The sequence below is a fragment of the Chinchilla lanigera genome, unplaced genomic scaffold, assembly GCF_000276665.1.
Source record: "Chinchilla lanigera isolate Chin_1 unplaced genomic scaffold, ChiLan1.0 scaffold00049, whole genome shotgun sequence".
In the NCBI taxonomy this organism is placed as follows: domain Eukaryota; kingdom Metazoa; phylum Chordata; class Mammalia; order Rodentia; family Chinchillidae; genus Chinchilla; species Chinchilla lanigera.
In genome coordinates, this window is record NW_004955450.1 from 12,487,909 (window position 1) to 12,513,735 (window position 25,827).

Here is a 25,827-nt window from a genome sequence, read left to right on the forward strand (position 1 = left end):
CTACCTCACCTCCCGGGCTGAGAAGAGGAATGCATGAATCACAGATATGTTGCCACCAGGCTCCTACACCCCCAAGGACAGGGTTCAAAGTCCCCCAGAGTCTCAGCTGACTATGAACTAAGACTTAGAAGTGTGAGCATCCGGTGCGACCAGCACGGTTAGGACTCTCTGGAAGGCTCTGAAAACTCCCGCTGAATTCAAGCATTCACACCAGGAACACGTGCCCCGGAGACAGACTGCCAACACAGGCACATCGAGGATGCCCACGCTCCCCGGCCCCAGCCTCACCTGAGCTAGTCTCTGTTGACTCTCTGCATCCCCGGGTGCAATCAGGGCCTGCTTGGCTTCTTGGATGAGCATGGCAGAGCCCTCCATCACGTCTCGAGCAGAATCCAACATGGCATGGGCGGCTGTGGGGTCACTCGTAGATGCGGCCACTCCCCGGGCAGCCTGGGCCAGCATCTTCAGAGCTTGAGCTGTTTCCCTAGCAGCAACTCCTGGGGAAAGAAGGCCACCAGACTTGCTGTTAGATTCCATCTAACAGTCATAGTTTTACTCTGCAACAGGCCTCTGGACCAGGGCCCGGCACAGGGAGAGCTCCAGATTGATAGTTATAAAATCTGAATTGCTGTGCTCTCCGAAGTAGTGGCCCTGAGCCAATTCAAGAGAGACAGGATAGCAATGCAAAGCCAGGGACTACATCCCTCCGGCTTTTTTTGCTCTCTGCCTCATGTGTCCCCAGACCTAAAATACCAGGTACATGGGACCAGGTATACAGGTGAAAGTACTCAGGTGTGTCCATGGCTAAGCTCTGGAATGTTATTTTAATTCATGTTTCTTCACAATTGTCTTTCTTGAGCCGTAATGTACATATATATGATCAAGTGGACAAATGTGAGCAGCTCGGTGAATCTACGCTTGTGGACACGGTAACATATCCACCACCACCTCGTCCTTGCCCGGCAATGCCTCCCATGCTAGGAGTCACATAGTGTCTGTCACTTTACACTAGTTTTAACTATTCTTAAAAATCTGTGTTAATGTTAACAGAACCACACGGTATGTAGCCTTTGGGTCTGGTTTCTTTCTCTGATCACCACACTGAGAGACATGCCCACGTTCCGTAGCAGTTCATTCTTGCTGCTGGCCATGTGTATGCCATTATATGAACACACACACCAGCATTTCTTTGTTCATTCTTCTGTCGACGGACATGTGGGTTGGCTTTTGCTTTGGGTTATTATGAATAAAGATCCCAAGGACGTTCTTACACTGCTATAGTTTGTATCTGGATGCTCCCCAAAGCATCATGCTCGCATAGGCGGGGCTTCTCAGAGCTGGCTGGCTCTGTGAATACGGGTACATGAAAATGGAGTAAGGGCGCGTGATAGCTAGATTAGCCCACTTGTTGGTTTAGCACACTTGTGGGTGTAGATGAGGGAAGGCCCATCCTGGGTGTGGGTGGCACTAATCAACAGGCTTCTAGCCTGGATGGGATAGAAACAGAAAGGGAAGCTTGCTCCTTCCCGCCTCCCTCCTTCCCTGCCACGCCGCCTTGCTTCGAGTATGGACCGAAACCTCTGCAAACTGTGAGCTAAAATAAACTTTTCCTCCTTTAACTTATGGGTGTCAGATATTTTACCTCAGCGATGAAAAAGTAACCAAGACGTACATTCAGATGGACATATGGAGTGATCTTTATGGGCCCAAACCTACATGAACTGCTGGGTAACAGAGTAAGTGTCTTTAGCCTTTGGAGATCCTACAAAAATAGTTTTACCGCCACATGCTCCACCAGCAAGGTCTAAGAGTCGCAGCTGCTCTCTGTCCCAGCCAACACTTGAACTTCAATCCCTCTGGCAGTTGCATCCCAGCACATCCCAGTTTTAAAGTTCGGCAATAATGTTTAACACTTTCCAGCATATTGAATGGCTGGTTGGGTATCTTCTAGGAAGGGCCTATTTATCTTTACATCTACTTCTAAACAGACGCTAGGACTGGAGATAAGCTATGACTCTAAGCTAGACCTTTAAAACTACAGCATCACCTCACGCAGAATCAGCATGAATCTAGCCACATGCCAGTGAGTGTGTGGCACATGAAGAAAAAGGTGGAGTTTAGAGGCACCGGGCACTGAGGAGAAGAACCTAAGAACCGCAGACAGCGTACCCTGGGGCTGTCTCCTGGATGAGGCCTGGCATTAGCAATGCCCTGTTCACACACTGCCCAGGGAGCACCAGCACCGGCTCCACAGTTCCCCAGCCTCCAGCTCTGATGCTCTTGAGAGAGCTTTTTGGTACAGAGAACTGTGAGGGCTTCCTGCCTGAACATGCAAGATGTGTGTGAAAAACACACACAGCCCAGTCTCTCGGCACGGAAACAACTGTCTTCTACAGCGTTTCTGAGTGGTCTGCCCAGGGATCCCTGAGCTGGCCCTTCACCAAGGCTGCTCCACCGAGCCAGCACAGACGGACCAGGAGGGTCCTCAGGTTACTGCAGACACAGCGCCCCGCTACAGCAGTCAGTGGGAAAAGCCCCAGGCCCGGGAAACAAGGCTTGTGGCCACAGACTTGCTGATATGTGAATGCTGTGTGTGTCACGTAGAGGAATGAACTCTACAATCTTATCAAGGCAGATTACAAAGCTGCCACGTTACTGTTCATCACCTAGCTTGAGGAATGAAAGAATTACAAGTGAAAATTTTTTTTTTAATGCCATAAAACACAAAGGTAAACAAAGCTAGGGCAGAAACAAGCCGAGTAGAATAACCATTCCATTTTATGCTTAAAAGGATGTTGGTGTTCAGAGGACTCGCAGACGTGATTAGCCCTCATTGGCTGTGCCCCTGCTGATTAGCTCTGGTGTCTAGACTGCTTTCTCGTTTGGCCTCGGTTTCCCGCAGGTTTTAGGAGAGGCTGAGGTCCTAGCACTGAGCGTTGAACAGTCAGGGCTACGGCTTCCACACCTCTCTCTTGTCTTCCCATTTATTATTTGGACTCTCGAATCCATTTCTACTTGAGCTGCACAGGAATTTGGAAGAAGAAAATGTTTATCTTTGCAGTTAGAAAAGGCATATTTATGCAAAAACCACTTACGGGAATGTCTTTTATAGACTCGGACAATTTTTACAAGGCAGTAATTGGAATCACTGAACTCCTAAAGCCTCAGCTTGTGTAGCCAGCATCTTTTCTGGCAAGGCCTCTCTGTGAAATCTCCAGGCACATCAAGCATCCTCTTCGGAGGGATCGGATTTCGCAGGAAGAGGAAGCCTCATCATCCAGATGAGGAAACAGGCCACCAGGGGCTGGACAGTCCAGCGAGCACCTACTGCTCTGTGTGGCTGCACTCACAGCCACGTTCTCAGGGCCACTGCGACTGTCCTATGTTCATGCTCGCACTGCCCTCCACAAAACCGTCCCGGGAGTTCAGTGGCATTACAGCGCCAGACCCACTGGTGTGAAATTAGAAAGCTGACTTCTGTTTCAAGAACCATAATCTTTTGAAAAGAGATGACTTTCATAGGATTCTTGCCATCTGTATCTTAAATTATATGCTGGAGCAGAGTCTCAGGAAGACCTAACAAGTGACGTCAACTATAGCAGCATCTTCACAAAGTTTGTTGTTCCTTGTTAGAATTCATGTGGATTATGTGTTGAGATAGTATCTGGCCACACAGCAAGCCCTCAAGGTTGAAATCACTCATGATATAAATCTTTAATCTGAGCCCGGGATATAGTTCAGCAGTACAAGCACCTGCCTGGCAAGCGCAAGGTCCTGGGTTTGATTCCCGGTACCAAAAAAAAAAAAATCTTTAATCTGGTTCAAAGTATTTGCAAAATATTCTATGTAACTGGATTCAGCCATGTAGAAATAACTACACTTTGAGTATTTCCCTGGCCAAACAGAAACGCATTTGAATCAAAGGCACCCAGGGGACAGGTGAGGCGCACCCTCTGGAAGTCTCACACCTCTGTGGAACACAGCGCCGAGACCCAGGGAGAACGTGCCCACCGGTGCCCTCTCTTGGCTTCCCATTCACTCTTCAGCTTTGCTGAAACTGACTTCAACAAGGAGTTAAAGGTCCTGCCACCTAATTCCTGCAGCTAACTGATGCTTTCAAATCCTCTCATGACTTTCTGGGCATGCAAATATCCCTCTCTTGGTTTCACTGCCCTATCCAGGGCTGCAGAGGATGTTCTGACAAGATTTTGTCCTCCTTTGTTAGCTGAGGTCTTCAGGGTTATATCTGCTTAGCTTTTTCTTACTCTAACGCTGTAGGCAAACTCGTCTACTTTCATTAACATTTCACTAGTAATTTTCAAATCTCTACCTCTAGTCCAGCTTTCTCTCCTGATTTCCAGAGTCTGAGATCCAGCTGCCCAATGACACCTCTACTTGCATATCCTCCACGTGCACTGAATCAAATCCATTGGAAGTTGAGAACAGCCTGTCTGAACATCAACCCTCACCTCTGCCATGCTCCTATGTCCCCATCCCAGGGATGCACACAACTCTTCACCTGGCTGTCAGACCACACACTTGGAGTTGCCCATGTTACCTTCTGTACCTTTCTCTGCAAGTGCCTATGCAGTCACCAAAAAACTGTCAGGCCTCTGCATCTTTATCTGCTACCTTATCTCTACTGCTGCTATACTTTGGATCTCCAACGTCCCATTATAGTCCATGAGTTAAAATTGGTCCAAAGGGTGGTGCTATTGACGAAGGTGGAACCTTTAAGAGGGGGACTGTAATGGTTGATACATTGTGCCAACTTGGGGAGTCTAGAGGTTTGGCTACGTGACTCAGCAGGAAGCCAGGGTGCTTACTTTGTACACATCCTGAGCCTGTGGAAGAGGAGGGCATGGAGATTATGTGGGAGCTACACGCCCCTCAGGTGGGGGTAGCCTGTTTACAAAGTAAGGCAGGGAAAGAAGCTGCTTGCCGCCATTCCTCCATTTTGCTCTGGCTGTTTGCTGTTCGGCTGCCATTCCCCCCTTTGCTCTTGTTGCTTTGCTGTCTTCTGCCTCGGAGCCAGCCAAGTATGGACTGAAACCTTCACACACTGTAAGCTAAATAAACCTTTCCTTCCTTCATTTTGGGCGTTGGATATTTTGTCTCAGCAACGAGAGAAAATTAACCAAGACAGGGACCTAGAGGGAGGTCTTTAGTTCATTGGTATTGTGCCCAAGAAGAGGACTGTGGGACCCTCTGCCCTCTCCTCACTCTTTGTTACTTCCTGGCCATGAGATGAATGGTTCTGCTCCACCACATGCTCCTGCCATGAGACGCTGCCTCACCAGTCATGGACCGGACCCTCTAAAATTGTGAGCCAATATAAAACCTTTTCTCTATAAAAGTTAATCTCAAGTGTTTTGTTATAGTGATAGAACCCTAACTAACACATCTTTAGAACACTAGCACCTCTCATCTTGATGAAGGTAATAGACTATAAAAGGACAGTCTGACCAGCAGTCACAGCTGAGACCCCTCCAGGACTTCCACATGCTTTTCAGCTAAATGCCAAACTATTCATACTGCCTAATGAGGCTCTCTGGGATCCAAACCTGGCCCCACTTTCTAGCCCTCTCTTCCTACTCCTCGTGTCTCCACTTGCCTTTTACCTGAACCCTCTCATCTCCTTGGCTCAGTCTTCTTTCACTTCAGATACCACACACAGTACCTGCGTGCACACCCGCCAGTGCCGGCTGAAACTAAATGGCACCGCGTCCCAGCTGTTTCTCAGACAGCAGTGAGGCAGCCTGCCGCCCTGTATCCTGTACCAGGTGATGCAACCTGCAAAGCAACGTTCTCTCCACTCAACGTGCATTTCATCGTCTACAAAAAATCTGCCAAGACTCTGGGAATGTGCAGGAGTGTTTCAAACTGAAACCCCTCCTACACCTTACACTTTGGAAGCATTTATCACATGCTCCTTTCTCCCAGAATGCTGAAAAAGCCCTAAACAATCTCCCAAAACCCGGTCAGGTGTCAGTTCCACTCCGTTTCCTTTACTGTCCCTACCTTGTATGTTGCAGATACTACACTGCATCATAACCTCCTTTGCTCCTGTTGTGCTCCTTTTATTTTTATTTTCGAAGTAATAAATGTGCACAGTTTTGAAAAGTTGAAGAGGATTTTGCTTGTAGTAACTGGATTACCACAAACTGCAAATTTTCATGTCAACCTTCCCACAGAGAAGCAACTGGAAAACGCACTGAAACATTTGTTTGAAGTCACTAGAGCAACACCACGGCACCGAGGTAAACAGGACCAAGACCCTGAGCAGATGAAAGCAGAGAGGGTTGGTTCAAATTCAGGGCTGCTTTTTACCTCAAGGCATCTCTGAATTTGGAACTGCAGCCAAGAAGTGGAGGAGCTGAACAAAGCCCGCCCAAATCTCAGGGGGCCAGGAAGACAGTCAGTGTAGGGCTGAGCCCAAGAAACAGAATCACTCTGGTAAACAGCAAGACCCTGGATGGGACACTCAAAAGGCCACACCCTACAAGGCCAACTGGAAACAGACCGTCCAGTTTCCGGACGGTGCAGTCCTTGCTTATGATGGCGCGGCCTCTACCTTCGGCCCCTCCCAGAAGCGTTTCTGCAGCACACATCAGCTTGCTTCATGTTGGCGTCCCTCCTCCCGCACATTCTGGAGTTCTCACCCTCTCACTCTACCCGTGACTGTCTTTCATCTTCGAAAGTTTCACTGCCATCTTACTTGTTGTCATCCCTTATTCTCTTTGGCTTTTAAAAAATTTCTCTGCTTTAGTGGGACTTCTGACGTCAGAGACAGTCCTAGAAGTTTGTCATTACCATTTGTCAATGGTATGTCAATGCCATTACTATCAAACTAAAGAGTCTAACAGGAGTGATCCACAAATAGTCTAGGAATCATTCTATTACTCATTGTATGCTTAGGAACAAGCCTGGTGACCAACACATGGAAAGTGCTCAAAAAATATGTTGTGAACTGCTGGGAGAGAGGCAGGACTGCTGCTGAATCAGCGACCGCCCTTTCCAAGCCCCAAGGGGGCTCCACCTGGCCACCCGGCATCATGACAGCCCTGGGGGTCTCACCTGTGTAGTGCTCGTTGCCTTGAGCAGCACAGGTGAGGAGCTGCGCCATGGAGGAGCCCACCGCTTTCGAGGTGCTTCCCAGGTCCTGAGCACATTTTTCCAGCTATAACGACATCCAGAAAGGAGAGAACTTAGAGGGAAGGAAACATTCACCAGTCTCAGCATCATTTAGAACAATAAAGCACAGCAAACCTTACGCATGAGCTCTTTCCCATCCAATATACCCACAGTACTCAGCAGCAGCAGCAGTACCAGCAGCATGGGACAGAAAACAGCCCGGCTTTACAGTCAACGAATCTGGGTGCACACCCTGCCCCTATTACTAGCTGTGTGAGCTCTCCAAGCCTCAGTTTCCTGAAACTGTAATACCTAGCTGAAAAGACTTTCAGAAAATGAATGTAGAGTCTCCACAAACGCTAGCTACTAGCATTATGCCTTTAGAAGCTAATTTAGAAAGTCTGTTTGTTTTCTTTTTTTTGCGGTACCGGGGATCACACTTACAACCTTGCGCTTGCCAGGCAGGCGCTTATGCCACTGAGCTATATCTCCAGCCCAATAATTTAGAAAGTCTGAAATGATTCCTTTATGGGTATTCATTATGCCTCTGTAGAAAGTGGGCAGACATTCAGTTTTACTATGTTTCTGTCATATACACGATTAACATTGTTCAGTTTGATCATTACGCTTTAAAGAGGTCCAATAGAAAGGAAATCCACGAGTAACAGAGGTTTCGGGTGGTAAATGAGAGTATATGAATGGGCAAAGTGCGTGCTTCCTATGATAAGCATGTTATCTTGTTTCGTAAACTTCATAAAAATTTCAGAGAACAGGACAGGTGTGGTGGTGCGTGCCTGTAATCCCAGCACTCAAGAGGCTGGGGCAGAAGAATAGCTGTGTTTGAGGCCAGCCCAAACTACATAGTGAGTTCAAGGCCAGCATCAACTAAGTAGCAAGACTCTGGCTCAAAAAAACAAGCAACGACAACACAATCGGAGAACAGAGCTGGTAAAGACTTAGGGCGTGCGTGATTATTTGCTTAGTAGATGAGGACAACATTTTGGAGGAGAATTTGCACTGCATTGTAAGAGTGCAGAAAGGCAGAGGAAAACATACGCCGTTTTACTAGCTCAATACCTTTCTTGTAAGAGCTGGCCCATTCTAGCAAATAACATAACACAATGCACATTTTCTTCTCCCTCCAATTGCTGTTTTTGCAATAAACTTTTTTATTTTAGGAAAAAATACTTTCTTTAAAACGTATAAGGTGTTTCTCACACCCTGCTTCACCCGTTGTTTCATGTAAGACTGGAATTCACGCACAACAGCTGCTCTGGTCTCCCTGGAGTGCAGAAGTTTGCCCAGACACATAGAGCATTTCCAAAGCTTCGGGATCCAGTGCCAATCCCAACTTGGTCATCAGCTGGGTAACTTCAGCTAAGTGATTCAGCCTCGCAGGGCTGGGGATGTAGCTCAGCAGCACAAGCACCTGCCTGGCAAGTGCAAGGTCCTGAGTTCGATTCCCAGTACCCCCCCCAACACCCCCCCAAAAATTCAACCTCTCTAAGCCTCTTTCTTCAGCTTTACAATTAGGGCAACTTGATTTCCCAAGTATTTCCGAGTGCAGCTTATGTACCAGGCATTGTTGTGTAGTACATTAGAAGCTCCCGGAGTCTGCCTATATTTTAAAAGCCTTTCATTCATTCAAAGGGCATCGATGATTGAGAGCAGCAGCTTTTAGGGCTGGGATGCAGCTCAGTGGTGCATCCTGCCTACCATGCTCGAGGCTGTGTGTCTGCCACGCAGGAGTGCAGGAGTCTGGGTGTGGGAGTCCTGCAGGTGTGGATTCAAACCTTGCTTCTGCCGCTAACTGGCAAGTAACATTGGATATGTCTGTTTACTTCACGGAAATGGGTCTAAAAACATCTGCTCATAGGGTTATTGTCAGGATAAACTAGACTGTGCGCAAGTAATAGGCGCTTAATAAGTGGTGGTATTTTATTAGCAGTGCTCAAAGACATGTGGGAAAGTCAATGTATAGAAATGAGGATTAGTAAAATTTTAGGCCAGGCATCTCGATAAAAGCATCAGGGGTTATCATACTGGGACCAAATTGGACCTCTGGTCCGTTACTCTATCTGTGACTATGGCTTTACAGCAATGAAGGCTTTGCGGCGGTCCATCTCAGTGCCTTGCGCTACATACATGATTTTATTTTAAACACGACTGCTGACCATCTCTTCTGTTTACCATGATGACCTCACGGCCCCCCACTTCACCGATAAAACACCTGAGACACAGAAGTGTGGCAGTGGGTAAGAGCTCTCAGCTGGATGTCTAGACCCACCAGCTGTAGGGAACACTCTTACCAGAAAAAGACTCTAAGATTGGGATTTCTCATCAAAAAGAAGGGTATATGTTAACAGATGTGCGTGTATCCTCTGCAAAACCTCTGGAAAGGATACATACAAGCACTGCTAAAAGTCCCCGCAGGGTGGTCACTATCTGAACGCAGCTCCAAAGCTATGTGGCAAGTCTAGGGCACCAAGTTCCAAATATCTGAAATTCAGGGACACTAACCCCAACTTTTACAAGCGCCTCACCATGATAATATTACAAGCTGAAGCCTACAGCCATCTGGCTGGAACGGCTTACCGTTTCCCCAGGAAGAGGCTTCAGCTGACTCTCCACAGCTGCCATCTTGGCATCCTGCAGCTCATTCTTAAGCGTCTGCACTGTGTTCAGAGCTGAATCGATTTCCATAGGACCACAGGCTTCATGGGCCTGTCAAGAGAGTGAGGAATATGTAATACACAGTCTGCTTGGGAGAAGCATCTCCGATTATAGTAACACTTGGAACACTTTCTGGATATACCCAATGACTCTCTGAGGCCAGGAGTCGGAGGCCAAGGTAGCAACTATTTCCCCAGGGTACAAAACCACGTTCAGTCAGGACCTTAGTCTTACTGTCCCTAAATAATCAACTGTGTACATCTCATCACTGGACATATTTAAAAGTCTTCTTGCACCTGTTTTATCCACAGACTTAAAGGATCCTTTATTCACGGTGGCTATGCTGCAGAAACTGAGCCTTTAACACCACATGTACACACACAGAGGTTCGGAAGTACGCAGTAGAATGAATAAAGACACCACTCCAGGGGCTGGGGATTTAGCTCAGTGACACAGCACCTGCCTGGCAAGTGGGAGGTTGTGAGTTCAATTCCTGGTACTGGAAAAAAACCAAAAAACCAGAAAAAAAAAAAAAAAGGAGACCAATCCAGGACACTAGGGCCAAGTCAGTGCTAACCCTTATTCTCCTTACAAGATTTCCAGATTATAAATCATTACCTTCCCATCCTAAAGATTGTAAAAGTTTTAAGAAGGTTACTTCATTCTCTTAACCATTAAAACACTGGTCTTCAAACCCTGGTGATTTTGTGCAACTAACGCATCATTAATTAATTAAATACATGTGTAATAAATTGATCAGTATACTAATTATTGATGAATTTTAATTTCTTCCCTTTTTATATAATAGTAATAGTAACAGTAGCAGCAGTGAATACTAGTTGATTTTTACGTGCTAGTATTATTAGGTGAGGAAAATGAATCACAGAAGAGGATAACTAACTTTCCCGGGTCACAACATTAAGTCAGTGACAGGGCCAGAATGTAAATGCAGCTTGTCTGATTCCTCAGCCTGAACACGGAAACCTTACACTGCGTAACAAAAGTATTTACAAGCGCTCACCACGCCTTCCTGCACCTGGTGGGCAGTCGTGCTTTCCCCCTCCTCTGGAGCTCGCCGTTCCAGAGCTCATGTTTATTGTTGCTAGGGTTTGGGCGCAGAAACCCGCATTCCGACAAGCACCCTTGGTGACTCCAGGACCTCTCTGTGGAACAGCGCACACACTTTTTGATGGCCATCGGCTAACGCTCTAGGTAGTTTTCTTTGGCAATGTGGCGCGCTGCTCACATTAAGAATGCATGTCAGCCTCTGCCCGCTTTCCTTGTCTCTATACAGGAGCTGCTGTCATCAGCATTCATGAATTCTCACTAGAACTTCACGCTAACACCACACCAGAGTAGGAATGAGGGCCTTTGGTAATTAATAAGCTTTAGAAAGAGCAATGTACTTTGATCCAAATTGTGTTTTATTGAGAACTTTGTAAAGTGAATGCTTCCATGTAAAATACAAAAATTTTCTAAGGAAAAAAAAAAAAACATATAGTAAAGATGACCCCTGCAGTTAGATTTTCTGCCTAAATCATTTACTAAATTCTCAAGATGCTATCTGGAGAGAGGATTACTTATTGCTCTGTTTCATACCTGAAATCCCCCCCAAAAGATCCAGGTTTAGGCGTGGTCCCCAGGCTTTCTTACTGTCTGGAGGCAGTAGAATACTTAGGAGGAGGGGCCAGGTGGCAGGAAGCTATGTCACTGGGGGTTCGACCCTGAGGGGATAATAGGACCCTGGCCGCTTCCTATGTCCCTCTCTTTTGCTTCCCAGCCATCACGTGGTGAGCAAATCTTCTCTTACGTCCATCCCTGATGACGTTCCACAAAAGTCATCTCTAATCACAAGACGATAACCAAGTCTGGGAGGTAGCACTAACTGCAGTAAAAGCCAACCAATGGGAGTTATCTTCAATGGTCATGCATTTGGAATGGACACCTCTGCCAGGAAACAGATCTAGCTGTGCTGAGACCCTGGGCAGCACCCACACCACACCAGGAATACGAAATGAAGCGCTTCACCCCTAGCGAGTTGGACTTGAGACCAGGTTGGACTTGCCTTCTGCGAGGCCGTTCGCAGCTCAGCCAGGCTGGTCGCTAGGTTCTTGGCACACTGGCTCAGCTGCATGGCTGCGGCCTGGTCACTCACAGTGGGCACCGCAGCCTTGGCGGAGGACACCATCTTGCTTCCGGGCTGTGAAGAGATGAGCAGAAAGTGAGACGGCTCCTGGGCCGTAAGAGGCAGAGACCCCATGGCAACGTCTCCACAGTGACCGGAACTTATTTTTTCCTAAAAATAGAGGGACATCAAACACCAATTTGTTTTATACTCTGACCCTAAAATTACCACCCTAAATCAGATACTAGGGCAGTATGCATTCTAGAGTTTCTTGTTGTTTTGATTTTTTGTTTGCTTGCCTTTTTGAGGCAGGGTCTTGCTATGCAGTTCAGGCTGGCCTTGAACTCACTTTGTAGCCCAGGTGGGCCTCGAACTCACAGCCATCCTCCTGCCTCAGCCTCCCGAGTGCTGGGATTACAGGCGGGCACCACCACACTAGGCCTAGAGTTATTTTTTTAAAAGTCTGTTTGATAGTTGGTGGAGCAGGCAAGGTAAAATTAGCAGCTTAAAATTCTCATTTAAAACAGATTTCAAAGACAGCTCTTTTAAGATAGGTTCCTTTACATTTCTCAAAATTGTTCTCTACTCCGAATTTCAAATATATCCAATAAGCTATTTTGAAAAATGAAACCAAATAACATAACCTCACATCTCATAAGCCAAAATGATTTCACTATACATGGGTGTCCTATTCGATCAAAAATAAGATACTATAATGCTGTTTTCTTTCAGAATCTCTTTGTTCCATGGACTGGAATATTTTATTAGCCATGTCATACTCTATTATAATACCTGTTAATATTCCCCAATCCCCTATTATTGGGAGTGTTTTCATTTTTCTTCAATGTATTAAGCAATGACCAATCAATAGGTAAATGTGTGTACATATTTATAATTTTCTTTTGTTTTGAGATGAGGGTCTTGTTATGTTGCCCAGACTAGCACTGAACTCACAATCCTCCAGCCTCAAACTTCTGAATAGCTGCTTTGTATAAACTTTTACAAGTAGAATTTCAGGATCAAAAAGCATGTACACTTTAAGGCTTTCAATACACATACTACAAAACTGACCTTAGAAGCGTTACAACAATTTAAATGCCAGATCATAAACATGAAAGAAAAAGTTAATACTTCTAATATTTAAAGAATTAATGAGAATATGAAAAACCAGCATGACTGCACCAAAGCATGAACAGATAATTTCACGTGACAAAAACAAAGCAGAGCATATGAAAAATGTTTCACATTGTGACAAGCAAGGAAATGAAAATCAAACGAACCTTACAGAGAAAACTGGCAAATGTGGTTTTTTTAAAGCACTTAACACTCCGTCTTATAAAAGATGTATTAAAAGCACGCTCCATATACTGCTAGTTATAAATTTAGACTTGTTCAGCCTTCTGGAAGGGCAATTCTACAACGTGTAGGAAGGAAGTTTAAAATGCATAAACTTGCTGGGGGTGTGGCTCAGCGTTACGGCGCTTGCCTCACTCACGCAAGGTCTGATGTGCAGTACCCACATACACACATACAAAACAAGGTATAACCCTTTGGACCTGTCTACTCTATTGCTATTTATTTTTAACTTTGCCTTTTCTTGTAAAGATCTAAGTATCTATGATGACAAAGTTAAAAGGGCAGGGACAGTGGAACCAGGAACAGACAACACACACATCAGCTGGTTCCAGGACCGCTCGTGAGGAGACGCCTTGTCCGAGTCACACATTTGAGTGTCCTGAAATTAGAACTAAGTTGTTTTCAATCTTATTTTTAGGAATTTATCACAGAGAAGTAATTCAAGAGGGGAAGAAAGATTTGAGTACAGAAAGAAAATCCTATCACCAGTTGTTCTAGGATGGCAAAACATGTAAAATCTTGTACAGCCAATGCTGAGAAGGTAGCTAAACACACAATATGGCCACTCGGTAGATTATTCAAAACCATAAAGGTCCAGATGGTAAATGGAAAACCTAAAGGGTCAGCCAGGCATGGGACACATGCTGTAACCCCAATACACTGGAGGATGAGGCAAGAAAACTGCAAGTTTGAGGTCAGCCTGGGCAACTTAGTAAGTCCGTATCTCAAAATTCAACTTCAAAAGGGTTGCACGAGGTGCTGGGTTTGACCCTAACTGCCACACAAAAAAGAAACAAAACAGTAATAAAACACAAAGGATTTATATACAATGCATCACAATTCAAAAATTGCACATCCTCACACAATCTCTTTGTGCATCTGTGTATACCTTAAAGATGCAAAAAAATAAAAACTTCCATGTTTTATTTCTGCACGTTGAGGTTACAGCAGAAGATAAACTGACCCAGTGAAGGTCCTGCAACTATGGGTTGAACTAGAAAGGGTTGCGGAGCTGAAATGCATCCTCGTATCAACGGTTCATGAGGTGTAAGCAGAGACAAAGCGCTGATAGAGAGGTGTGAATACAAGCACGCAGAAGGGAGTTTTCTCATGATGCTGTCATTGCACCCAGTTTTCCTTAAAGTGAATCTATGATACTGTGGGTGGAGCTCAGTGGAATACAACTTGCCTGGCATACACAAGCCTATAGGTTCATCCCCAACACCACAAACCAAGCTAAACCAAACCAAACCAAAAACCCCCAACAAATCTACCCTTCTTCACCCCACAGAGGACTGACAGTCCCAACTCACAGCCAGTGGCCACCAGGAACATGCTCATATTTGGAAAAGAACACATGAAACAACTTGTGTGTTCCCGGTCCATGAATAAGGGCAGTAGGTGCTGCAGAAACCCAGCGCACGACCTGGTCCTGGGCCATTCATCACTATTTGCAGCTTACTGCAATGTTTCCTCTCTTCAGGGAAACATGAGTAAGGCACTCCTGAGAAAGATGGGTTGCACGCTGTCTCCCCAGCACAATTCCCTGAATGTTAGCATCTTGCTTTGACAGGTGAAACCTCCTTCTCCCAAAACTGGACAGGCGAGGTTGTAGCCAAGGCTACGGGATTCACCCATTCCCCTCTGTAAGGACTAAGGGCAGCCCCTGTCCAGCTGGGGGCGCCACGGAAGGCCAAGGTGACCGCTTCTCTGTTACCTGGAGAAAGTTCTGGCTAGAGATGATGAGCGCCAGCTGCGCGCTGAGGTCCTCCGCTTGCGCTTGGCTCCCTCGCACGCCCTGGACCAGCTGAGGAATGTGATCCGCCACAGCCTGCAAGGAGCCAGGAGACAGAAACTGAGCACAGGCAGAGGGCGGCAACTAACAAAAGACGGCGGAAGATGACGCAAGTGACTTGTGTTTGGATGAGCCAGCTGTGCCCAAGGGACGCGAGTCCTGGCACCTGGATTTACCCAACATGCTTAGCTGCGTCCTCACCAAGCCTGAAACTCGTTCTGAGTGCTTCTTCCCCATGCCCTCTACTTGTGGTCCCAAAGATCTCGATGTGTTTGGGGCATGATGATTCTGTGTAACAAAACCTTAAGAGAATTTCTCTAGATGTCATAGGGTTGCACAATCAGCAGCAAAGGATCTTCGCGATTCACAGACGGATAAATTGAAGTCAGATGGTCCCGTGATGAGAAGAAATCGGGAGAAATACTCAGCTACTGCATATGGAAGTGCTCGGGGCTCTTACTCTGCACGCGTGCGTTCCGTGTACCAGCCCTCACGTGGTCGTGGCTCGTGCTTCTCTATTCTGAGCAGTATTTACTGTTTCCCAAACTGAAAAACCTAAAGCCCAGCAGGGAGTGAGACTGGAGCCGTATTCACACAGCAGGACTGCTGTTTCCTGTGCTGCCTAACAGGCCAGCCTTCCTCCTTCTGTGGTTCCTTCTGAGATTTCCCTCTCAGCCCACTCCCGCTCTGATGAGCCAGCCTTCGGGGGTACAGTAGCTCGGCCACCATTGGTGGTAAAGATGTCCAGTGCATCCTGGCCTAGTGGCTCATTTTTCTCCAAAAACCCATTCCAGAAAGAGGTAAAAAAAAAAAAACCCTTCCGCGTCAATTTCCCCAGCCTTCCTAGGCGTGCTGGTTCTGGGGTCTTTGGTCCACTTTTCTTTATCCACTTCGAGCTCATGAACAGCACTCCTCTCATTTCCTGGCAGTGACACTCAGAGACATAGCATCTTTGGGCTCCACGCAACAGAGAGACAGAAGACTCACCCTGTCATGTGTCCCTCCACATGAGAGCACATGCTCTCCAAGAAGGGGACAGGCAGCTGAACTGAGGCCTGAATAGGAAGCACCCCGCACCCCTCCGTCCCCAGGCACAGCTGCCTGGGGCCCTAGCATCGCTGAGGGGACGGAGGACACCCAGAGTTCACCTCTGCAGCCTCCACTAACACCGCTTCAGCAGACCCCAGCCGGATGCGTACCCACGTGTGGCCACTGCTCTGCACGGGGACTCTGGGCCTGCCACCGCTCAGAGGTGTCCAGGCAGAGGCAGCTCCCCAGGCCCAACAGAGGGCACAAAGGTGGCTGTCGTCACCTCAACGCGGGACCAAGGCCCAGTCTTGGACAAGCGAGTCATACCAGAAAGCACCAGAGCACAACTTCACCAAGGCAAGAAAGGAAGAAATAAACCCTGCAGACAGAATTAGCAGAAAGCGGGAAATCAACCTAGCAACAAGGAGTAAAGACTGCGTGTGAAGCGCCCGCCCGTCAAAGAGGGGAGCCTAGGGAGACACAGCCCTTCATCACTATCTCAGAGCCCTCGAAAGGCCTCCTTCCTAATTCCTTGATGCAGTCCCTTGAAAAGGAAAAAAGGGTGACAAAGGGAAGACAATGGTGGGGAAAAAGTACATACTCTCCTCTCAAACACAGGCCTTCAGTTAAGGGACAAAAACCAGACACCAGGACAGCTGGAACGTGGAGTTGGGATCAACGAGATTAAGGCTGGCAAGACCTGTTTTGAGTGAGCTCCCCGGGCATATGGCACGCTGATCCCATCCAGGCTGTCACAGCAGAGCTGGGCTTCTGCGCTCCAGGCCGGAAACTCACCTTGCAGCTCTGGACCAGCTGCTGCTGCGCTGCAGGGTTCTTGTTGGAAATGGCTGCGTTCTGGGAGGCAGCGATGGTCTGCGTAGCTGCCGCCGCTGCCTGCTTGGCTGCGACCTGTGAAGGAGGATGGGACAGGTCAGTGTGGGTTTGCAGAGAGTAACACAGACACGCATGCACGATGTCACTTCCTCCACAGGCGCACACGCTGTGCCGCTGCAAGAACTCCGGGAATAGATGCCACCTTTTAAAACCTTTTGAAAGTCACTATCTGCCCTGCGTGCAACAGAGACGGGCATGCGTGAGAGCTCAAACTGCAGCGTATTGCAGTCTTTTCTTAGAAAGACAAAGGACAATCCCAAGACCATGATGGCACTGATAACTAGCAGCACCAAGGCTAAATGTTCAGGGGAAAAAGATCTCGCTCAGGAGCGCAGGCTGCTCTCCACGTCAAGCACAAACGCAGCTGTCCATGACCCTCCCCTCTCAGCGCCTGGAGCCCCTGGCTCAGAAATGCAGGTAAGCTGGCTGTGAGGGCTCAGGCCTATAATTCCAGCACCCAGGAGGCTGAGGCAGGACGATCACTGGGAGTTCAAGGCCAGCCTAGGCCGTACAGTGAGACCCTGTTTCGAAACAACAACAAAAAAAGAATAAACGAAAAAGAAGGGCACATACTGCGCCCCTGGGCACCCCATTGAGTTCGTGCCCTTGTCTTAGCAAGGAGGCCACTTTCCTTCCACAGCACAGCAGACAGATTCCTCCTTAGACAGGCAGGCACTCAACCCGTAACCCCTCATCTTCTAGTGTAAAGGTCTTCTGAGCATACTCATGGGAGAAATTAAATGTTTTGTTCCATGGTTTTATTACCATTTCAACTCTTTCATCAGAAAAAAATATTCTGAAAAATGAAACAAATATTTCTTCTTACTCTCGCCGGTACCTCTCTCTAACCAAACCTGATTCCCCCACCGGTCTCTGAAAGTCCTTGTTTTCCATGGCAAGCCCTGAACAAAGTCATGGCCTCTGGCAAGATGTAAACATTTTCAGTGACCGGTCCTTCCTGAATATGGGCACCGTTTCGTGTCAGGGAAGAGTACCAGTTCTGATTGAAAACTGTCTGCTTTCTATTCCTCAATGAGCGCAAGGATCATTGCTTTCAAAAGGCACAAATCAAAGCAATTTTCTCAGATTGTGCCAATGCCTTTAAATTATCTCAACTATCCACCAAGGCTGTTAACCTTGATTTAGCTTCCTTTAAACACACCTCACTTTGCTGACTCAACTATTTTTTCCACGTGACTCTTTGCAATCTAAAATAGGAATCCCAAAAAGTCAGCCTCTTTCCTGACCTCCAGCCGGTTGACAATTTTCTTCTTAATAGCGTTCTGCGCTGCAGCGTTGGTGGCTACCCGGAGACCTTCCGCGGCTTCTCTTAGCCTGTGCTGCTGATCCTCGTTGTCTGGGTTGGCTGCGGCCCCCTGCAAAGGTGAAAATAAAGATCGCAAGTGCTCCAGGGGACAGAATGCCACCATCACTGGGTACATACCTTTATGTATGTATCTGTTCCTTTCCCCTAGGTCTATAATGTGCTTGGAAGGGAAATCCAAATGCGATAGGCAATAGATGTAGGATAAAGATGTTTACAACTAAAAACATCGATCCAAGGAAGCTTCAAAGCTGCCTGGCTAGCCAGTATCCAAGGGTAATAATTAAATGCTAGCGATCACAGCCTTGGTCATTCATACAAATCACTCTGTGGTCAGAAATCTGTGGATTAAAAGACATTAAGACCTCACATGTGATCCCACTGAAATGTATGAATTTTACATTTTTATGTGTCAGTTAAAAATAAACCTAAATAAATAAAAAGAAATACATTTTGTTTTAGGCTGGAGCTTATAGATATACATATAGAGAATAAAGAAAGGGCCCAGTAATTTTCTTCCAGAGGATGGCCATTAATGCCAGCAGTATTTACTTTTTTTTTTTTTTTGGAGACAGGGTCTTCCGATGCAGTTCAGACTGGCCTTGAACTCACTACGTAGCCCAGATGGGCCTCGAACTTGTGCCTCAACTTCCTGAGTACTGGGGTTACAGTTGTGTACCACCATGCCCGGCACTATTTACTTTTTATTCTCTTTTTATTGAGGTAAAATATGATTGCATCCAACATGACTGTCTGAAACTTACGAATACAAGAGACAAGTTTTGGGCAACTTGGTAAATTCAGAGAATCGGTACGGGGACATTAAAAAAACAAACGTGCCTATCAGCCCTGGCTCAGTCTGGTTATGTGATGTTTGGCTCAATCTTTTGAAGTCTCCACTTTGTCAAGTGTAAAATGAGGCACGGACTAGATTTTCTCTATAACTCTTCCCATCCTAGCATGTAATTTTTATTTTTTACAAACATGAAGGTTTGTTTGATACGGCTATATATAGATTTCAAAGGGGAAAGAAGAAAATACTAATAAACTTTAAGAAAAATAACCACTACACAAAACCGTAATACTGCACATCTTTTTTGCTAAAAAGGGGTGGTTAAAATCAGAGGTCCTTGGCTGTACCAGGTAGAAGAAAGCAGTTCAGATCCTACTTCTTCCTTGATCCTTCTATTCCCCCTTTCTTTTACGTTCATGAATCTTGACCCTTGGGGGGAGGGGCAATAAGAAAATTCTGCATGGTTCATACAAGTCACAACATATTTTAAGTAAATTCACAAACCTGGTTAAGACACAGTTCTACTCCACCGGCACCAGGGAGATAAGATGTAAAGATGTACGATGAATTTTATATGTGTAGAATCCATTAAAAATGTTATTGTGGGAGCAGGGAGTTGAAGGTTATTTTTATTTTCTTTTTTGTATTTATTTGCATTTGCTATTCACTCCACAGGAAATGTATGCTACATGCATAGTAAAAAAGGATAAGATGGCCTTATCCATGTAAAACAGTTCTCACCTAGAGGTACAAATCAGGATATCCTATGTGAGACACAGACAGACACACACACACACACACATACACACACGGTCTCACCAGGGATCTTAGGAATCCGGGTCTTTGGGGATGGAAATGGGGCATGTACCTTCTAGTACATTATGAAGAGCTTCAAAACAGACCCTGTTAAGAATCGCTGCCTTTCAGAAGCATGGTACTATATAGTACAGGGGTCAAAACACACGAAGCGAACTTTTACCCTTATACAGGGTGAAAATCTGAAATCCAAAATATTACCAAATCTGGACCTTTGTGAGTAGAGCTGGATCTCCGGTTTTCGGATTACAGATGCATGACCAGTGAAGTCTATGCCAATCTTCTAAAGTTTATAAAAACTCCAAAATCTGAAACCCATTTTAGCTGAGAGACTCAGGCTGCACAAGATTTACAATTGCGGTTGGAAAAGAGGATGGTGGGGTAAGAAACACTCTGCTATGTGAAATCTTGCTAAGAGTTTAGTTGAGAAGTCAAATGAAAGGCAAGATAACACTGAGGCTAAAGTACAGGCGAAGTCACTGCTGAAACTCTCATTTAAGTAAGACTCTTACAGTGCAGAAAGAGTCCCTGGATACCCAGGGTGCCCTGCTGTTTGCAGCTGAGCGTTTCTCCCCCTGAAGAGTTTCCGTCTCATGTTCAACAATATGCTTTGCTCTGGGAACCAAGCCATGCGGGATTTAAACAAGAGAAATGCACCCTCAGCTGACCATCCTATGTCTTGCACTCAGGAAGGTGTGTGTCAAACCCGAACGATTACTAGCATTCACTTCTCAGACCAGCAGCTGCATGCCGTACCTTCGCTGCTTCCACCATGCGGGCAGTGGAGTCGGCCAAGAGCTTTGCTGCTGCCAGCAGCTTCTTTGAATTCTCCATGTCGATTTCGGCCTCCGCATCTGATCTCATGGCATTGACGAGGTCGGAAGTGGCCTGGGCCAGCACTCGGGCCTGGCGCACCATCTCACCTAGAGGGTGGGACAGGGGATTTGGACTGTTTGTTTGCTTTCTACAGTGAGTTCAATCTCAGGAGCTGGTGTGCTTTTGTCCCTACTCCTGTGGCCAACAGGAGAGAGGGGAGAGAACTTCCACGATCTATCTCTGAGCGGTGTGCTCAAGTTCCAGGCAGAGCTGAAAGTACCCTCCACAGCTGCCAGGACAGTATTCCCCAGACATACCCAAGCTGAACTTTTAACTACGTGGGTTAAACATGGCACAAGTAACCAAAGAGGAGCCCTTTGCAGAGGGAAGGCAGGGGACATGATCACAAGGATTTACCCTCTTTAAACACTTACTTAGAAAACACTGTTTACCTTACTTTAAGAGCTGCTTACACAATAACCCCTGTAATAAACTCTTTGAGGAATGCAGACAGGAAACATTTATTTTAAATTCAGGGTTTGCATGCTACCAACAACCAGATGAGGGATGTCACGTAACCCACTGTATTTGGGTCATCTGGTTCTCCCTCGTATGGCAGGAATAAGGGACCACAGCTTCACGCTCAAGGGCTCGGATATGCCCCGGCCCAGAGTCTTCTATTCAGTGTCCTCTCTGGTCACCTTTTTCTTCCCGGCACCCATCTGGATCTTGTTTTACTCATCCTTTGGTCTGATGGTGTTTGTGATTTCACTGGGATCTATTTCAACTTCCTTTTAGACGTGGGGAGGGTATAATGATCGACGTTAAAAATAAAACCACTCCATAAACAGGACCGAACCACTCCTCTCCCACAGTTCATTTGAGAAGAATGCTAACTAAAACACTGTAGCATTAGGGGGAAGAAAAAGCTTTAACCATAAAAATGTGTTGAATTCAGTGTGGCGCCCGGGATTGGATTCTGGAACGGTGCAAGGACATCTGTGGAATAACAGAGAATCTGAATACTCTCTGTGATTTCACGAACAGTTACACACAGTGCTTATCGTCTGGTTTGGACAAATGGCCATGCATTAGGGAAGATGTCAGAAATGGAAGAAGTGCTACAGCACACGGGAACTGTGTGTTACCCTCTGCGACTTTTGGTGAATGTAGTATTCCAAAAGAAAACATTTATGTAAGACACAAAATAGGGCACGAACAACCCAAAATCCAACTGCGTGGAATACTCCTATTTTGTTAATTCATTAGAGGATTTAAAAATGCACAAAGTAATTTTCTCGGAGAAGAACTTGTTAGAAAGAATTGCTCTGTGCTGGCAAGGAAGTAGGAAAACAGATTTCTTACGAACTACTGGTATAATTGCCAACGGTGCAAGGTTTTTTGGAGAGAAAGTTCATAAAAAATTTAAAACGCATGTACCCACTGGTCTAGTATTTCTATCAATAGGGATTTACCCTATATACATGGCCACAAAATGAAACTAAGATATTCTTTTGAGAATACTTATTGTAAGCCAGGAGGATCCCAAGTTCAAGCCCAGCCTGGACAATTTATTAAGACCTTGTCTCAAAATAAAAAAGGGCAATGGATGTAGCTCAATGAGTAGGCCCTGGGTTCAATTCCTAGCACCAGCAAAACAACAAAAACCCCAAAAAATCTTACTGTAGTATCATATTAAAAAAATCTAAACCAACGAATTTGGAAACCAGCTAAATGTCATTAAAAGATAACTGACTGAGTAAATTATGACGCCTCCAAAAATAAAATATGACCCTGCCACTAAAAAGATCAATATATGTAGGTGCACATGGACGAGGGCCTCCTGCTCCATTCCTCTCACACACACAACTGTGGGAAGGTCAGGATTTTTGCCGAATGAGTTAATTACAGCTGCTCTTGCTGCAAGCAGTGAAGAGGGTAACCGTGAAAGGACAGGTACGATCATATATCCCACTGCAGCACCATCTTACTATGGATATTTTTAATCTTAGGATGCACTCTTGTGTAGCTTAAATATAAACAGCAAAATTTACTTCCAAAAAACCCCCAGAAATTATAAGTGGTTAATTGTGGGGATTTAGAGGACATACTGAAGTGAGTCCTGGATCTTTTTCTGAGCCTCAGGGAGAAAGTCTTGGGCTGAGATCAATGAGAACTAGCTCTTGTCAGTCATCCTTCAATTATTCTGTAGAAAACTGTCTCCATGAGGGAACCCCAGACCCGTCCTTCCGCCCACAGCCGGGGCCTCACCGGCATCGCCCATGGAGCTGAAGATGCTCTCCGTGACACACATGATGGTGTCGGTGGCCTGGTCGTAGCGGCCAATGGGTTCTCCTCGGCTGGCAAACTGCCGCACGTGCTGCAGGAGGTCGTGCAGGGCCTGGCTGACCACGCTGGCTGCCGCGCTGACCTGCTTCAGCAGCTCAGCGTCGGTGGTGGCCGCCTGGCAGGCGCGGACGCAGTTCTCCACCGAGCGGTCCACGAGCTTGCCCGCTTCGATGAGCTGCTCCTGGCACACCGGGGAGCTGATGGTGGGGCTCACGACCTGCGCAAGACAGGAGCGGGGCATGGCGACCGCAGCTGAGGCTGGTCCCCGGTGTGCGAAGCATCCTGAGTTCCTCTGCACCCTGGGCCTGCGTTCCTTCCTTACAGCATTAGAGACTCAACTAAACCATTGCTGTGGCTCCCACACGCGCTGCCCTTTATCTTGGGGCTTTAGATGTCCTGCTTTCTTACCTCCTCAGTAGTCAGGCAGCACAATCCATTACTGCTCTGGGAGGGAAACATTTCTGGTATTTGCCAGTCACACTTCCTTTCTCCTTAGCTCCTTTGAGGCCAGTCTTCTGGACTGACATCAGATGACTGAAAGGAATCCTATTTCCTGTCGTAGAGGCACCTGAACTCTATCCTTATGGTAAAGACCAGAGGGATTCTGCTGGTCACCTATGGATCCCGCCCTGGCAAGCAAGGAGACCACTGAAGATCCCTCTAGCTAATGTGCAAATCCTAACGAAGGATAAGAAATGCTGGGCTAAGCCAGATCACGATCTACACAGTACACGATGTCAGCAAATGCTGGAATGGAAATGAGCCGTCTTCCGGGAAGAAGATACATATATGGTGGATGAAAAGGGCACTGGGGGTCAGATGGACCCAGCGCTACCATTTATTGTTTCTGTGGCCGTAACCTACTTGCTAATTTTAATGGCCGCGGGTTCCTCATCAGTAAGGAGGGTAATGGTGCTATCGCAACTCGCTGGGGAGCTTTAATGAGGTGATGTGTACACCTTGGACAAGTCCCGTTCACACTCTGACACTGCCTAATGGTAAGTGCTCCCCAGAAAGCTGCAGGTTATTTCTGAACCTTGTACGCCACTGTACCACACGAGGCAAGGACTCTTTCTGAGCGCTATCGGTAAGACAAGTCCACAGAGGAGAGGCAGCAATGTGCCTACAGAAGCAGATTAAGGGCAAGGACCACCTGCCTGCGGACTTGCACAAAGAACAAATGATAAAAGCAGAAGGAGGCAGTGTATCTCCTAAAAGGAGATCCCTAAAGCAAGCTCCCAGCTCAGACAGTCCCTAACAAATTCAGCTCTTGCTCCCCACAAATGACAGAATGCGGACAGGCAGACACAGCACGCTGCAGGCAGGGCAGGGGTGCCAGCCGGCTTACCTTGGCACAGGCCACAAGCTGGGAGGTGGAGAGGGCACACTGCGTGGCAGCAGCGATCACCCTGTTCTGCAGGACAGTATCTTCGGCCACTTGGGCCACATTCTTTGCCTTTAGCACCAACATGGCAGCAGCATTGGCAACCGCTTTGGCCAAGCTCATTAAAACATCCTGTGAAGGGGGAATCCAAGACTACTTGTTATTTTTTAATCATCTTTCTTTCGTATCATAAAAATATAATGTGGCATCTACCTAAAGATTTTATTTGGTCTTTTTCTTCAGAACTGTGGAATTTTTTTTCATTTACTTTTTAAAATGATAACTTATCCTTGAAAATAATTAGGGAAAAAAGACATGCACCTTAATAATGTAGAGTCTTCCTATATCTCGTAAGTAGTACAAATTTAAATCTTTTTTTTTTTTTTTTTGTCTTTTTGAGACAGGGTCTTTTTATGCAGTTCAGGCTGGCCCTGAGCTCACTTTGTAGCCCAGGCTGGCCTTGAATGCACAGCAGTCCTCCTGCCTCAGCCTCCTGAGTGCTGGGATTACAGATGTGTACCACCACCCCCGGCTAAGAGTTACTTTTTAGATCTTAACATCCTCAACATATTTGTCATTGCTTGTTGAAGGAAATCAGTGGAGTGTTGTAGAAACTAATAATTACAAAGGCGAACTCACCAGTGAGATTTTGAGTGTCTCCAGGACAGAGCTCCTAGCTTCCCAGTTGCACAGAGAGGACCAAGTTAGCCAAGGCTCAGAGCGAGGGGCGGGCTGCTGTCCATGCTGACCGATGGGGCGAAGCTGCTCCTGGTCTGTGCTGATGACGTGGGGACTTGAGACCTGCTGAGCGTTTGTCCCTGAAGTGGCTATCACCAGAAAGTCATGTCTTAGACCCAAGCCCTGTGTCCTTCTCTCCAGCCCATTTCTAGGGCCCTGATCACCATGTCCTGGGTTCCTAGCTTGAGTGGGAAGGGGCAGTAGAGGGAGCTGGGTTTGGCTGATGGGGCTTTGTTTAAGTCCCGCTTCTCCTTCAGTCCGGAGTCAGGACCCAGTCATCCACATGCATGGCAGACAGGCTCAGCGAGCAATGGTGCCCAGTACCCCACCCGTCATCCTGAGGAAGAGGGGTTCAGAGGGCAGTGTTGGCTGGGGATGCTGGTGTAGGCCCTCGAGCACAGAAAGACAGGATCAGTCGAGTGGTCCCTGATAATCCTTGGTGACCTCTAAGAGTCAGGGCTCCACTGGGGACAGCGGGAACACTTTTTTTTTTTTTTTTTTTTTGGACAGAATCACATATATTTTATTTTAAAGAGTAAAAGAAGGATAACATAATAATAGGGGGGACTTAGCAAATTACAGACAAAATGGTAGGAAATTA

The 25,827-nt window shown here is 46.6% G+C and overlaps 1 protein-coding gene across 1 annotated transcript in view; it reads right to left on the reverse strand.

Moving 5' to 3' along the window:
• Tln2 (talin 2) overlaps positions 1–25,827 on the reverse strand; it is a gene marked incomplete in the record, with an annotated part of 349,184 nt that overhangs the window by 96,860 nt on the left and 226,497 nt on the right. The window contains 10 exon segments of the mRNA XM_005393813.2: positions 289–497; positions 7,078–7,180; positions 9,730–9,858; positions 11,873–12,007; positions 15,006–15,119; positions 16,908–17,021; positions 18,254–18,382; positions 20,696–20,862; positions 23,027–23,321; positions 24,453–24,620. Of these exon segments, the coding sequence (XP_005393870.1) occupies positions 289–497; positions 7,078–7,180; positions 9,730–9,858; positions 11,873–12,007; positions 15,006–15,119; positions 16,908–17,021; positions 18,254–18,382; positions 20,696–20,862; positions 23,027–23,321; positions 24,453–24,620 (1,563 nt within the window).